The following is a 14,779-nucleotide window of genomic DNA, read 5'->3' as shown; positions in this document are numbered from 1 at the left end:
CCCTTGAAAACAAGCACTGCAATACCACGACAGTTGATCTGATAACCAAGATGGCTTCCGTGTGACAAACATCGGAAAGCGTACAGCATGGGGATGCCAGACAAAGGGAGGAGTCACGCCCCGGGATGAACAGAGCTCATCACAGCCAAACCCCAGCCGATGGAGGACCACTCTGTGAATAGAGGGTTGGCCAGTTTCCCCAAATGCCACACTCTTATTTTTATTCTATTTTACTTTTCAGACACAGTTGACATCCACCATTATTTTGCATTAGTTTCAGGAGCCATGTTCCTTATGGCTCTCTCTACGCCCTTTTTTATCTTACAAGGAAAATTATGGCTGTCCTGTAAAATTGCTACAGACCACGATTTGCACATGACAGATAGACATCTGCAAGGAAAGATTTCAGGGCTGAAAACAATTACTTCTGCATTTAAATGAATAAACAAATAAATGTCTCTTTTTCATTTTATAAAATTATTATTTTTTAAATCTGTGAGGTTAAACTGTTCTTCCAAATGTCCCCTTTTTGTATCTTGGAGAATATCTCAGCACTTAAAATGAACTGAGCCTTCTCATCTTCCTTTTCTTTTTTTCCCACAGTGGGAACAAGAGGTAAATGAGAAAATTATAGTTCCTCAGACCAAATGACTCCTTCTTCAGCAAAATAACATTTCCCCCATTTTCAGATATAAGGAAAGTAAAGGAACGAGCACTAAATCCACATTCAGCTAAAAATGAAGATGGAAACGGTAGCAATAGTTTTCTTGCACATTTGGTTGAATTTGGGTATTTGATTTCTGTTTCCTCACAAAGCCATGCCATCGCTCCTTTAATATTAAATAAAGCTTTAACTGACTCATCATTTTGCAATTCTGCGAGTTCTTGATACTGCATATTTGATATATCAGACAAATCCACTAACATTGGCTGCATCATCCATGTTGGGAAATCAATTTGTTTTAAATCAGAAAAATCTTTCTTTTAAATCAGCCGATAGAATATTCAAATGACTGACAATAACAAGTAAAGCGGTATCAGTTACTTCACATTTCTGGAGCCAATGAAACTGTTTAAAGTTTTTGTTGTTAATATGTTTCTGACATAACTCAATATTGGTAATGAAACCAAATATCTTTGCTTTTGCATCGACAAGAGTTTCATTTGTTCCTTGAAGTTGCTTATTTAATATATTTAGTTTTTCAAAGATATCGGCTAAATAACTCACAAATGCTTTACCATCTATTGTTAACAGATACTTCATTTCAGGTTTGTCGCTTAAAAAATCACTAAGAGTATCAAACAGTTCCATAAATCTTTTCAAACAGTTTCCTTTAGATAGCCATCTGACTTCAGTATGAAGTAAAAGTCTCACATGGTCTTCATTTTGTTCTTCACAAAATAGCTTGAAAAGACGCTCACATTTGGCACTAGCTTTAATAGCATTAACACACTTTATTACTGTATGTAATACTTCATTCAGAACAGGCGAGATGTTTTTAGCTACCAAGTTTTCCCTATGAATAACACAATGCACAAGAATCATTTCTAGATTCGCATCTTTCATCAATTTTAAGCAGCCATTTTTCTTGCCCATCATATTGGGAGCACCATCTGCATCACAAGATGTTATATTTTTCATTGGTATATCATTGACATCTAAGTAGTTTTTTAGCTTATTATATATATCTTTGGAGGTAGTGGTGCTTTCTAATCTTTTACAGAACAACATTTCTTCAGCAAAATGTCCTTTATCAATATATCTTACGTAAGTTATCAATACTGCCTCACTGTCTCTCAAAGTTGATTCATCCATTTGCAAGGAGAATTTTGTTTTCAGCTTTTCAATAGTTGTTTTTCAATATCCTCACTCATTTCGTCTATTCTTCTGCTAACAGAATTGTTACTGAGTGGCATAGCTTTTACATCTTTGTCATCTTTTTCAAGAACCGTTTTAAGAAATGCTGATATTGATGGTTTTATTAAATTCTCTCCTATAGTGTGATTTTCTCCAGTTTTAGCGATGAATAAAGAAATTTAATAACTAGCCTCAAGAACACGATTATTAGTTGAAGTATGAGCAGTAAATAGAGACTTTAATGTTCTTTTTTCAAAATTTTTCTTTAAAGTTTTAAAGTAACTCAAATCTGAATTAATATGAGCACTATGTTTCGCCTTCAAATGCGCCTCAAGACGACCTCGTTTCATTGATTCGTTGGTCAAGCATTGCTGGCATAAAAGACAAAAAGGAATCCACTCATCGTGAACAGCGGGTATGAATCCAAATTTTAAATATTCCTCCGAATATTGACGAGTTTTTTCTTGCTTGCACCACTCATTTTACTATGGGCTATAATAAAAATAAGATCAATTAAAAACTAATATTGTCTGACCTGTGGTGGCGCAGTGGATAAAGGGTCGACCTGGAAATGCTGAGGTCGCCGGTTCGAAACCCTGGGCTTGCCTGGTTAAGGCACATATGGGAGTTGATGCTTCCTGCTCCTCCCCCTTCTCTCTGTTTCCCTCTCTCTCTCTTTTCTAAAATGAATAAATAAAATAAAAAAATAAAAAACCTAATATTAAAATATGTGTTAAAATATATTCAATGTGACATAGAGTAAACGTATACTAAAAATTCATATTTATTTAAATGTATATAACACATTTACTACACTACCACCACAAATCAAAAGGTATCTATATTTTTTCCACTTGACAAAATTTTCTGGAAAGTTATGCTTCTAAAATTAAAATTGTCGTGTATGCACTATTATAGCCCCAATAATATTTATAAAATATTATTGCTTTCTAGCCCCGATGCAAGAAGTATTTAATGAAGAGTTTAATATTGATAAAAATAAAATCAAATACTTACCAATTATATCTATGCAATATATATTTATGTATATTTATTAAATCAACGAGCTTTTACAACAGTTTTGACTGACACTTATTTCAAATTAACACCAACTGGGCCCTGGCCGGTTGGCTCAGCGGTAGAGCGTCGGCCTGGTGTGCGGGGGACCCGGGTTCGATTCCCGGCCAGAGCACACAGGAGAAGCGTCCATTTGCTTCTCCACCCCCCACCCCCTCCTTCCTCTCTGTCTCTCTCTTCCCCTCCTGCAGCCAAGGCTCCATTGGAGCAAAGATGGCCTGGGCGCTGGGGATGGCTCCTTGGCCTCTGCCCCAGGCGCTAGAGTGGCTCTGGTCGCGGCAGAGCGATGCCCCGAAGGGGCAGAGCATCGCCCCCTGGTGGGTGTGCCTGGTGGATCCCGGTCGGGCGCATGCGGGAGTCTGGCTGACTGTCTCTCCCCGTTTCCAGCTTCAGAAAAAAAAAAAAAAAAATTAACACCAACTGAATGATGTGAAACACTACAGAAGTTGCGATGGGCCAATTAGGTGAGAATAACTGCGTTGTTTAGCGAGTTTTTAAAACGTCCAGGGTTCCCCGCAGCAGACGGCACACTCCGCGGTGAACCCAGGACGAAGTTTACTTGACAACGCCAATCACCCAGTTGATATTTTGGTCTCGTCAAACGAAATTATACTTAATAATTATTTACCGCAATTATTTAAGAATTGCATTTTTTGTTAAATTTGGCACCAATATCTAGCATTGCATTTAAATGGCCCGGGGCGAAAGAGTTAAAGTCGTGTCCAGTGCATTTTCAAATTGCCCCCCTTGTTGGCTCAGTGGTAGAGCGTCGGCCGGGCGTACAGAAGTCCCGGGTTCGATTCCCGGCCAGGGCACACAGGAGAAGCGCCCATCTGCTTCTCCACCCCTCCCCCTCTCCTTCCTTTCTGTCTCTCTCTTCCCCTCCCGCAGCCAAGGCTCCATTGGAGCAAAGATGGCCCGGGCGCTGGGGATGGCTCCTTGGCCTCTGCCCCAGGCGCTAGAGTGGCTCTAGTCTCGACAGAGCGAAGCCCCTGAGGGGCAGAGCATCGCCCCCTGGTGGGCGTGCCAGGTGGATCCCGGTCGGGCGCATGCGGGAGTCTGTCTGTGTCTCCCCATTTCCAGCTTCAGAAAAATACAAAAAAAATAAAATAAAATAAATTGCCCCCCTTAACTATCGAATTGCCCCCCTGTGGGGCGTGGGCCCCACGTTGGGAAACACTGCTCTACAGCCAGACCCCGGGCAGAGGTTCTGCAGTCCCCTGGCCCTGAGCTGAAACTGCAACCAGAGCTCAAAAGGGTATACTCTCATCTGGCGTCTTGTCACCCCACTCCACAGTGACTATCAACATCCTTCTGCAGACAAAAGGGCCTTAATGACACAGCTTCCCAGGGGCTACAGAGAGGGGACGCAGTGCCTCCCTGAGTGAGAGAGGGGGAGATGCACAGGGAGCTGGACCACCTGACAGCTAGTCGGGCTCAGCCTCCCCTAGTCTCCCTACTTCCCCAACCCCGAGCCTGGGCTACTGCCCCGGCTGTGCAGTAAGTACCCTGCGCAGCTCACACAGGTATTCAGAAACCTGTGCTTAGGAGCCAAACATGGGCAGCAGTCCGGGAAAGAGGGCCTCACTTCTCCCCCTCCACGTGCCCAGCAGGAGTCAGTGCCAAGGGCACCAGACCTCCAGCAGAATCCGGGGGGCTCTTACTTGTTGGCCCCTAACTTGGTGGAGACTGCCCAGGTAGAAAGCCAGGCCCCCTGCTGTATCTTTAGTGGTGCTTTCAAGCAAGCGATGACTAAAAGAAGGGAATGGAGAATGCTAAGTAATTACGATGCCCACAGCTTCAACGAGAATCGTATCTCAAATGGGTAGAATACAAATTTTCCTTCCAATCTAACCTGTGGTAAAAGAATGTCAGTACTCGAGGATTAATACTAAACTGAGAGCCACATGTTAAGAGACTTTGGAAAGGTCAGGGGCACTAAGAGTTAGCCATAATGAATGAGGCATAATGGATGAGGCACTTACCACCTGCCAAGTTCTATGCTAAAAACATTCATGGGGAAGACCTGATGGGAGGGAGCTGTGGAGCCAGGTGTGGAAAGAGCACCTGCTTCTCAGCCAAGCACACCTGGCTTCTGAGGAAAGAGCACCTGCTTCTCAGCCGAGCACACCTGGCTTCTGAGGAAAGAGCACCTGCTTCTCAGCCGAGCACACCTGGCTTCTGAGGAAAGAGCACCTGCTTCTCAGCCGAGCACACCTGGCTTCTGTGGAAAGAGCACCTGCTTCTCAGCCGAGCACACCTGGCTTCTGAGGAAAGAGCACCTGCTTCTCAGCCGAGCACACCTGGCTTCTGAGGAAAGAGCACCTGCTTCTCAGCCGAGCACACCTGGCTTCTGTGGAAAGAGCACCTGCTTCTCAGCCGAGCACACCTGGCTTCTGAGGAAAGAGCACCTGCTTCTCAGCCGAGCACACCTGGCTTCTGTGGAAAGAGCACCTGCTTCTCAGCCGAGCACACCTGGCTTCTGTGGAAAGAGCACCTGCTTCTCAGCTGAGCACACCTGGCTTCTGTGGAAAGAGCACCTGCTTCTCAGCCGAGCACACCTGGCTTCTGTGGAAAGAGCACCTGCTTCTCAGCCGAGCACACCTGGCTTCTCTCCCTGACTCTGCAGAGTGGGAAGTGTGGCCGACCTGGCGTACGTCTCCTGATCTTCTCCCTCAGTCTTTTCTTTCCCTCTGCCAAGCGGGAGTTAAATATTGACTTCTTTTTATAGGTATAAAAAAATTATATATTTTTCCTATCAGGATAATATATGTATATCCAATTATATATTTATCCTTGACCAAAAAAATAAAAGACTGCTCATTGGCAGTGTTAGTAAGGGTATGAGAAATAGGCATTTTCCTTCATCAGAGGTAGGAATACACATCTGTCTATTTTCTTTAAAAATCTGGCAATGATAGTTTCAAGCATAAAATATGTACAACATGTGACTCAACACATTACTTTTGAGAATTTGTCTTAAGGAACTGACTAGAGAAATTCCCAAAAGAATGACAAGAATATTCACCTATTGTTCACAATGGAAAATTATTTAAATTAATGATGACCCAGCCATACTATGAGATTATTACAATATTTTGAAAACCAATGCCACTTATATTCTTTGCCCTAGAAAGATGTTAGTTTATACACTATGCTACAAAACATATTATCTTACAAAAGTTAAAACAGAAATATATTTAAAGAGATAGCTGATATACCTGAAGTTGTCGATTCACAAATATACGGCTAATGGAACTTTTGTCAGCTTGCTAACGAGCGTTTGTCTCGGGCAGCCTGATGCGGGGAGGGCCTCCATGTCTCCCAATCCCAGAGGCGCTGTGTCATGATCACAGACTGTAATGTGAACGCTGTCCCTCGGAGGAAGACAATGTGGTAGCCCTGAATCTGATGTGTCTCATTTCTTCTGGAAGCTTCCTCTCTAGGCTGAGATGTTCTACAGTAACGCTGCATCTCTCTTCCCCACTGGAAACAAGAACACTGTTCTGTTTTCTGAAAGCAGAGAAGTCACATACCCACGGCAACAGCGCTTTGTGCCTGCTCGTCACCCATTGTCTCTGAGCTCCCGGCCTGTGGTTCTGCACCCTGTCACCCTGCGTTTGAAGGACTGGGATGAAATTATATACAGGAACTCTCCCCACTAGAAGACTTTAAAGTTTTGGGGTTTTTTTATTGTAATACCTTTGATCTCTACAGAAAAGCAGTGTAGGATAGACAGAAAGAAGTTCTATCCCTGGGTCTGTCCAGCATCTGTTCAAACTGCACCTAAGACCCCCCCCCTCCCCCCCGCACTAACATTTCTTCTTATCTAGATATTGGATAGAGGAAGACCTACGTTCGTTGGACCACAGTTCAGATTAGATAAGAAAACACATGTGAAAGAACAAGGTTTCTTTTTGTCCCATAAAAAGTGTTGAATGTATTCTTTTAGGTAAAGTTTGAGAGTGCTCTTTTAGAGTACAAGAAACCCTTCCGAGCCCACAGTGAAGTAAAAGACTATTGGCACTAACTTTAAACGGTCCCAAATAGTAAAAAGTGTAAAATTTTTTAAATCTGATTTTAATATACTGCTCACAAAAATTAGAGGATATTTCAAAGAGAATATGAACGTGCAGATACTCCAGGACTTTCAGCCTTTCAGTACTTTCATTGGTGCATTTTCACCAATGAAATCAAGTTGGTTTTGCATCTCATTTGCATAATCGAACAACTTTCTTTGACTTGTCATTTGCTTTTCTGATGTTCTTGTTTTTTTGAAAAAAAATCAAATGCTTTTTTTTATCGCTTCATATTCCTTCTGAAGTGTCCCCTAACTTTTGTGAGCAGTGCAGTTCCCTTCGTTTCCCCCGGAGCATCCAGCTATTGTTTCTTGATGCCTTGGTGTGTTTACGTTCAGTTATGCCCTTTGCTATTCATTACTGCTTGTTTCTGCTCTGCAGTGGCCTTGGGGAAAGATAACCAAGTCTGTAAAATTGTACACACACCGAGAATGAATATACACTGATTCTCTTGTGAATAAGGGCTGTATATCGCCTTTATCAAGTTATTTTGGCACTACCGTGCACCCAACAACCAAAGTCCAAACACTGGGCATCGTGGTGGGTTGCTTCCTCTGCCTCACTGACAACCAGGTCGACCCTGTAAGCGTTCTGAGCTCACCTGCCTTCTTCCCATTACCCTCTCTAGTCAAGTCACCACTATCACTTGGGCTCTAACCCAGTTTTACCCAACAGCTGGAAGGAGTTGTTAAGTCAAGGGGACCATTACATTGTTTCCCCGGGACTATTACAGCTCAGCCCAGTTCCACACAAACTTCCAGGATAGCAAGAGGGTAAGTTGTTTCTTTTGGAAACCATCTCTGCATTTTGCTTTCCTGTTACAGACATGTAGCTAAGAGACCTTTGGCTTGACAATGCCTGCTATGGTCTCGCTAGATAATCCTGGCTTTGTCTGCCTGACCACTATTATCAAAACCTCCCAGCCATCCTTAGAGGCTCCATTCCCATCGCAGCAAAAGGAAACCACTCTGTTTTTACACATTCTTGCGAATTCCACAATGGCACATGATTACTTGTGAAAGAAAAGTACAGTCTAGTCAGTTAAGGGACCATCTAGAGTTGAGGTTCGGTAATCTTTATGCAAACATTGCCTTTTGGCCGGTCAGACCACACACAGGGCCGTTCTGTTTCCTTTAAGAAGCCTCCTCACAGGAATGAGTCCAGGGAAAATCAATGAAGGTCAGAACATCAGAAACAAAATCACATCAGCAATGTTTAGGTAAGCTGCATCAAATGAGGAGAGGACTTCCCAAGGGGAAGTTAAAAGAAGGATTAGCTCTCCTCTGTGGGGTACCCCAAGGTGAGACTGCCTGAACTGTGTGAAACTCACAGGGCAAAGGTCAAAACACCACGGCGGGGGGGGGGGGGGGCACACAAATCGACCTAATTATGCACAACAGACCAGGCATGCCCTGAAACGGAATGTCAGTCACAGAAAGACTTCAAGCAGTCGTTACATAAAAGCATATGTCAGGTAGGTTATAAGAAGCATTCATGAGCTGAGAATTTTAAGCCTTTTTACTGTGAAATGTTATGTACCCACTGAAATCTCAAGTCCTTCGGTAATGACGTGCTATGACCTGTGGATCTCCCTATCAGTAGAACACCAGGATTTCCAAGTCCCTTTGAGCCAGAACTGTTTGGGTGGTCCGAGTGATCTACCAAGTGCCTTGACCCCATTTGATGAAAGATGCTACATAAATAAAAAGGGTAATTTTAGTCATAATAAATAGTGGTAATGATGATGCATGGCCATGTCACCAAGAAGAAGCTGGCCTGCCATTAGGGAGTCCAAAGCAACCAGCTGTGCGCTGACAATAACATGTGTGCCCCAGCCAGGAGGACAGGATGTTCGGTGACTGAGACCACTGTAATGTTTCAGCCAGAGATCTGCCTCCAGTCCCCGGCTTGGAGGTGGGCACATTTGAAAAGGAAGAAGGAGCAATGCTGATCCCTGAGTTTGGAAACTGCCTTAGGCGGGAGACCTCTTCCCCCACAGGTGGCACGAGCACGTTACTCTCCTCTTTCAACAGAAGAAGAGAGTAGGTGAGCGCAAGTGCCGGAACTCCAAGTTAGAGTCACGACCCCGCCCCAGGGTTCCTTCCGCTCTCTGCCAGTCCGCCCACAATTTCATGGAAGGACAGACTTCAGAAAATAGCCAACTTGGATGAGAAAATGTTGAAATAGATCACGTCCCTCAAAAAGCCTTACTTAGCTGTTCTGCACCCATTTAGGTGGAGAGAGCCTGTGAGAGAAACCCATGGCCCCTCACACGGGAGGAGCCATTCATGGACGTTCTAGGGCAGTTCTTGGGAGCTCGTGAAGCCCATGGAATTCTGTTGGACCAGGGAGGAGCACTGTCTTAGGGTGTGTCCAGCTTCAGATGTAAGAAGCCTAGTTGCTGCCAGAGGCCTGAATGATGCTCCCTACTTGGCCCCCACTTTTCAACTGGGCTCAAAGACCAGTCACCATAGGCAAAGAGGGAGGGCCCCGCTCTCTGTCCCCATAAAACACTCCACCGACCCAAGTGGAGTCTGGGAGCTACTAAAACAGGAAACTTGTTGCAAACAGATAAATACCTTAACTATCTTTTCTCTTTCTTTTTGTATCTATTAAAATGTTTAATTTTACCTTCTATAGCTTTGACTTGCTTGCTTTTTGGCATAGTTTAACATATTTAATCATTTCGAATTATTCTGACCTTCATTTTATTTATTATCATCTTTATCTTTTTAACCTTTTTAACTTATCAATATTATTTTTTCTTGTATGCTTATCCTTTGAAGCTAGTCTATCCTCAGCTGCTAGACATTTATTTAATTTTTTCTTTTTAAAAAATACTGTTTTTTCTTTCTTGAAACATTCTAATTATTTTAAGTTATTTTAATTCTATCTCTTTGAAATACAGTTTTCTGTATCTCTTTTTAAGACCTCCCTCTTCTGATTAACCTTTTTAATATTGTTCTATTTTCTCAGTTTGCTAAAATTATACTGATATTATAAACTGCAGGTCATTTTTTCATTTCTAGTTCTGAAACTATTTTTCTTCCAATTTTTGTTTATCTTGTGTTCTGTTCCTCCCCCTCTCCATAGTATACCAGTGTCCATTTCTATAGTAAAAAATAATAATTATCTATTTACTGTAGGAAGGAGCATTAGTCTCTTTTCCCGAAGTTTGAGACAGGTATTTGTGGTTGTTCAACCTGCCACCCCACCCCCAGCCACGGGCCATATGACCTGAATGACCTGCTCTGACGTCTGGGCCCCAGCTGACAAAATCTGCAAAGGCTCACCCCTCCCAAAAGACCTCCTCAGATGCCGAGGTTCACTTTCCCCGTTACACACCCTGAAGGCAGGACAGCTGGGTGAGGAGGAGCGTCTCCCCACCTTCCTCCCTCAGGCCAGCCATCGCTCAGCTGTTTCCCTCTCAACCATCCCATGTACCGTTTCAACTACTTCAGTCACTCCACTCGGAGTGTGACGCCCCCTTCAGGGCGGAGTCCAAACATCCTGTCAAATACAACTGAGGATAAAGGTTTCTCCGCGGTCGACAGCAAAAGGTAAATAAAAAACTGTGAAGAAATTATAGTTTAAGCCCTGATTTTGCCACTCACTCACCACGTGATCTGGGCAAGTCATTTCATTACCTGGGACATGAATGTTCTCCTTTTAAATAGGAGAGTGTTGAACCAGGTTATTTCTAAGGACCCCTCTGGTATTAATGACCTAGGCATCTATACTGTTCTATCTAAAATGCTATGAGACCGACTCCAACAAAGGGTGTATTGTGTTTTGTAACAGTCGACAAAAGCCCAAGAGAGCCCAGGCCTCTGCAAGGCGCCCCCTACTGGGTGAAGCAACAATGTGTTACTGTGGTAACATAAAGCCACTGGTTATTTTGGGCCAACGCCCTACATACTTGCCATTGATGACACCATCTGGGTTGAGCATGGGGATGATCTTGAAAATGAAGTTCTCCCTCAGGAGCCTGGCCACAGGGTCACTGCTGACCAGGAACTCCAAGGTCCCCTTCATCACCCAACTGGCATTGCTTTCTCCTGGGTGAACTCGGGCTGTGAGCACGTGGTATGGGCGCTGCCCTGTTGAAAAATGATAAAGGAAAATTAAACCTAAATACGCCTCCCATTTCCACCAGCACCCTCTCCAGCAGGCCACCTGGAGCATCAATCACACTAGACCATCACGAAGTCGGAAGTAGGTCGATTGCTTCTAACTCATCTGTGATCTACATGTATCCATTTTCTGCCTGCTTCTACGGTCTGCAGGACTCGAGACAGTATGAAGTTAAAGCCTCAAAGCTGTTAGGAAAAACACAAATACTTAGAGGCATGAAAAGAAGCTAAGAAGCAGGTTTAGCAAGACCACAAAGAAAAACAAAAAAACTTCAGATTCTAATAGCGAGATGATGGATGTCACAGATCTGAGATTGACTCTTATCTTCATCACTATCAGTTGTGACACATAGACAAATGACTTGGTTTCTCTGAGGCTATTTTCTCATCTGTAAAATGGGGACAATCATACTGACCTCGTGTGGTTGTAACAAAAACAGAAAGATGTGAACAGAAAGCATTGGGCACACTGCCTGCCATTCAGGACGGATCAGTGCCCTCCCCTGTCACTTACAAAGTCTCTGGTCAGATGACCCATCTCAGTCAGCCCTCGGTAGAAATAAGAGTCAAGTACATGATGTGTATTGGGAATCTATGACTACAGGACTCTGAACCCGGTCCCTGAGAGGGATTTCAGAAAAGAGTGAAGCACCTGGACGCTCAGCCTTAGGGTCATAACACTTTCCTCACTTTGCCAAGGAGCTCAGGAAAACATTTTCTGCCCAATCACAGGGAGTATGAACCTGAACAAACTTTACAGAGAACGCACTGAAGAGAGAAAGATAAACTGTCTTCCTCCCTTTGTTGATAGAAGACATCTAGAGCATGTCAGTGTAGAGTCATCTTCTGAGACCACCTCTGGGGTCCAGCGGAAAATGTGTCTTGATTGATTAGTGCTGTCTGTCACATTACACCTGGGGAAGTGGCGGGGAGCGTGGGAGGTGGCCCACCACTTCAGCCATTCACCAGGTCTGCTCTAACCCCGTGTCTGATTTTGTGTCTGTTTTTTTTTCTTTTTTACAGGGACAGAGAGAGAGTCAGAGAGAGAGGGATAGATAGGGACAGACAGGAACAGAGAGAGATGAGAAGCATCAATCATTAGTTTTTCGTTGCGACACCTTAGTTGTTCATTGATTGCTTTCTCATATGTGCCTTGACCGTGGGCCTTCAGCAGACCAAGCAACCCCTTGCTTGAGCCAGCGACCTTGGGTCCAAACCGATTTTTGCTCAAACCAGATGAGCCCGCGCTCAAACTGGCAACCTCGGGGTCTCGAACCTGGGTCCTCCGCATCCCAGTCCGACGCTCTATCCACTGTGCCACCGCCTGGTCAGGCTGTGTCTGTGGGGTTTTTTTATTCCTTCTCTTTCTCTTGTATTCTTATCACTCCTAAACCAACTCCCATGACGAGAACTAAGTATTGGCCAGCTATAAAGACCCTAGCCATGTAAACTAGAAGTCTAAAAGCTAAATCACTCATTTCTCTCCACAGCATTCAAATCACTATGAGTCAAACATGGCTTGTCTTCTCTTAAAACAGTAGCCTTTAGGGGAAACAAACTCAGTCTCTAATTCTGTAGAAAGAAAGACAACCCTGAGTAATTCCCAAGAAGAGACCTAAAGAACAAGTAAAATGCTGAGGTTGCCACTTCGAAAGCCTGGGCTCGCCTGGGCAAGGCACATACAGGAAGCAACTGCTATGAGTTGATGCTTCCTGCTTCTCCCTCCTCTGTCTCTCCTTCCCTCCCTCCCTCCCTCTCTCTCCCTTTTCTCTAAATATCAATAAAAAAATAAAATATAAAAAAACAAACCTGTCTTTAAAAAACAATAAAGAACAAGTAATCGAAGATGCAAAGAAATAAACTTTTAAATCATCTTATTAAGTTATATGACTCTTCTACTAGCAACCAAACAGAAAGCACTCCATCTGTCGACAAGCACTGAGATCTAAGTTTAAGGGGTATCACACATCAGTGCATTTTCATTGACTATGCTGGGAACAGGTCACTTCAGTCCCTTGTGGATTACTTATATATTGGGGACAATACACAGTTGTGTTTTTCCTTAAGCAGGTGTCTTGAGTGTATTCCAGGAACAACAGAAGGCACTGGGGAGAAACAGCTGAATAGAAATTACAGTTCTTGTTCTTTAAGAGGCCAAAGCATTTTTCAGTAATGATAAACATGCAATCAAATAATGACAAGGGAGCTAATCAAGGTGCTATAAAGAACTGAAAATAGGTCTGACTGAAAGAGGGAAGGATATTTTCAGAGATGTAATACTATTCAGAAAGTTCTTGCAGAATAAGTATCATCTAACCAGAGAGAGAAGGTGAGAAAGGGTCTTCTAAGCAAAAAAACAAACAATAAAACACATAAGGAACACAGAGGACGGTGGTACATACATTTACAAAGGTAGGCTGACATCAAACTGGTAAGATCCCTCCCTCTATAAATTATTAGAGACTAGGACTTTATTCTACAACTCAGTAGCTGTCAACCATGGAGTCAGCATCTCACTGGTGGGCTGTGATTAGCACTGAGGTCTACTATAGAATTATCAGCTACAAATAAAAATATCAATATCTGCTTATAATACAAATGTATATTTATACTATATATACATACAACAGTCCCTTCTCCCATCATATTTGCAATTTTGATTTCCACAACTCAGTCATGAGTGGTCAACCATGGTCCAAAAATATTCAAAGGAAAATTCCAAAAATAAACAATTTACAAGTTTTAAGTTGCACTCATAGGAATATGATGGAATCTCGTGCGGTCCCAACCTATCCTTCCCTGGGCGTGGACCACCCCTCTGTCTGGAGGCTCAGGCTGTAGACACTTCCTGCTCATGAGTCACTTAGTAACCGTCTGAGTTACCAGGTCAACTGTCACGGTATCAACAGGCATGATGCTCAAGTGACCCTTATTTTGCTTCATAACGGTCCCAAAACACAAGAACGGTGATGCCGGCCACTGGGATATGCCAAAGAGAAGCCAGAAAGTGCTCCCTTTCGGTGAAAAGATGAGGGTAGTACAATATTTTGAGGGAGACCACATTACGTAACTTTATGACCATATATTGTTGTAATTCTATATTATCATCAGCTGTTGCTAGTCCTATCGTGTGCACAATTTATAAACTAACCTTTATCACAGGCATGTGTGTACAGGAGAGAACATTGCATAGACAGGGTTTGGTACAATCCGTGGTCTCAGTCATCCACTGAGGGTCTTGGACTATATCTCCCGTGGATAACAGGGACAACTGTATACACTAAACAGGTTTAAATTCATCCCCATAATAATGTTACCTTGAACGGCATGCATTCAGGTGTGCTTTCTGGGATGGGGAGAGGAGAGTAAAAGAGAGAGATGTGATGAGACTACTAGAGATATGTGTCCCAGAAAAGAATAGCTGAGAACCACCACTTTAAGAAACAGAGTCGACAATGATTTTCCAGCAGAAGAAACACACGCAAAGACCGTGCTTCTGAAAAATAAGTCTGACATTATTGTTTATCATGCATTTGTTTAATCGGAGACAGGAAGTCCTACTGGAGTCCAGAACAACTTTTAGAGCCATATTTCCAGTTACAGTTCCAGCCCCACCATTTGCTACCTGAGAT

The 14,779-nt window shown here is 43.3% G+C and overlaps 1 protein-coding gene across 3 annotated transcripts in view; it reads right to left on the bottom strand.

Annotated features, from left to right (window-relative positions):
• The window catches only part of AGBL1 (AGBL carboxypeptidase 1), an 837,820-nt gene that overhangs the window by 575,556 nt on the left and 247,485 nt on the right, over window positions 1-14,779 (bottom strand). For all 3 annotated transcript variants that reach the window (XM_066239188.1, XM_066239190.1, XM_066239189.1), the window contains exon 18: window positions 10,934-11,114. In XM_066239188.1, the coding sequence (XP_066095285.1) occupies window positions 10,934-11,114 (181 nt within the window). The remainder of the gene's footprint in view (window positions 1-10,933; window positions 11,115-14,779) is intronic.

Source organism: Saccopteryx bilineata, chromosome 7 (genome assembly GCF_036850765.1).
Source record: "Saccopteryx bilineata isolate mSacBil1 chromosome 7, mSacBil1_pri_phased_curated, whole genome shotgun sequence".
Lineage (NCBI taxonomy): Eukaryota > Metazoa > Chordata > Mammalia > Chiroptera > Emballonuridae > Saccopteryx > Saccopteryx bilineata.
Note: the sequence above shows the minus strand (reverse complement) of the source record. Positions and strands in the feature narration are given on the sequence as shown.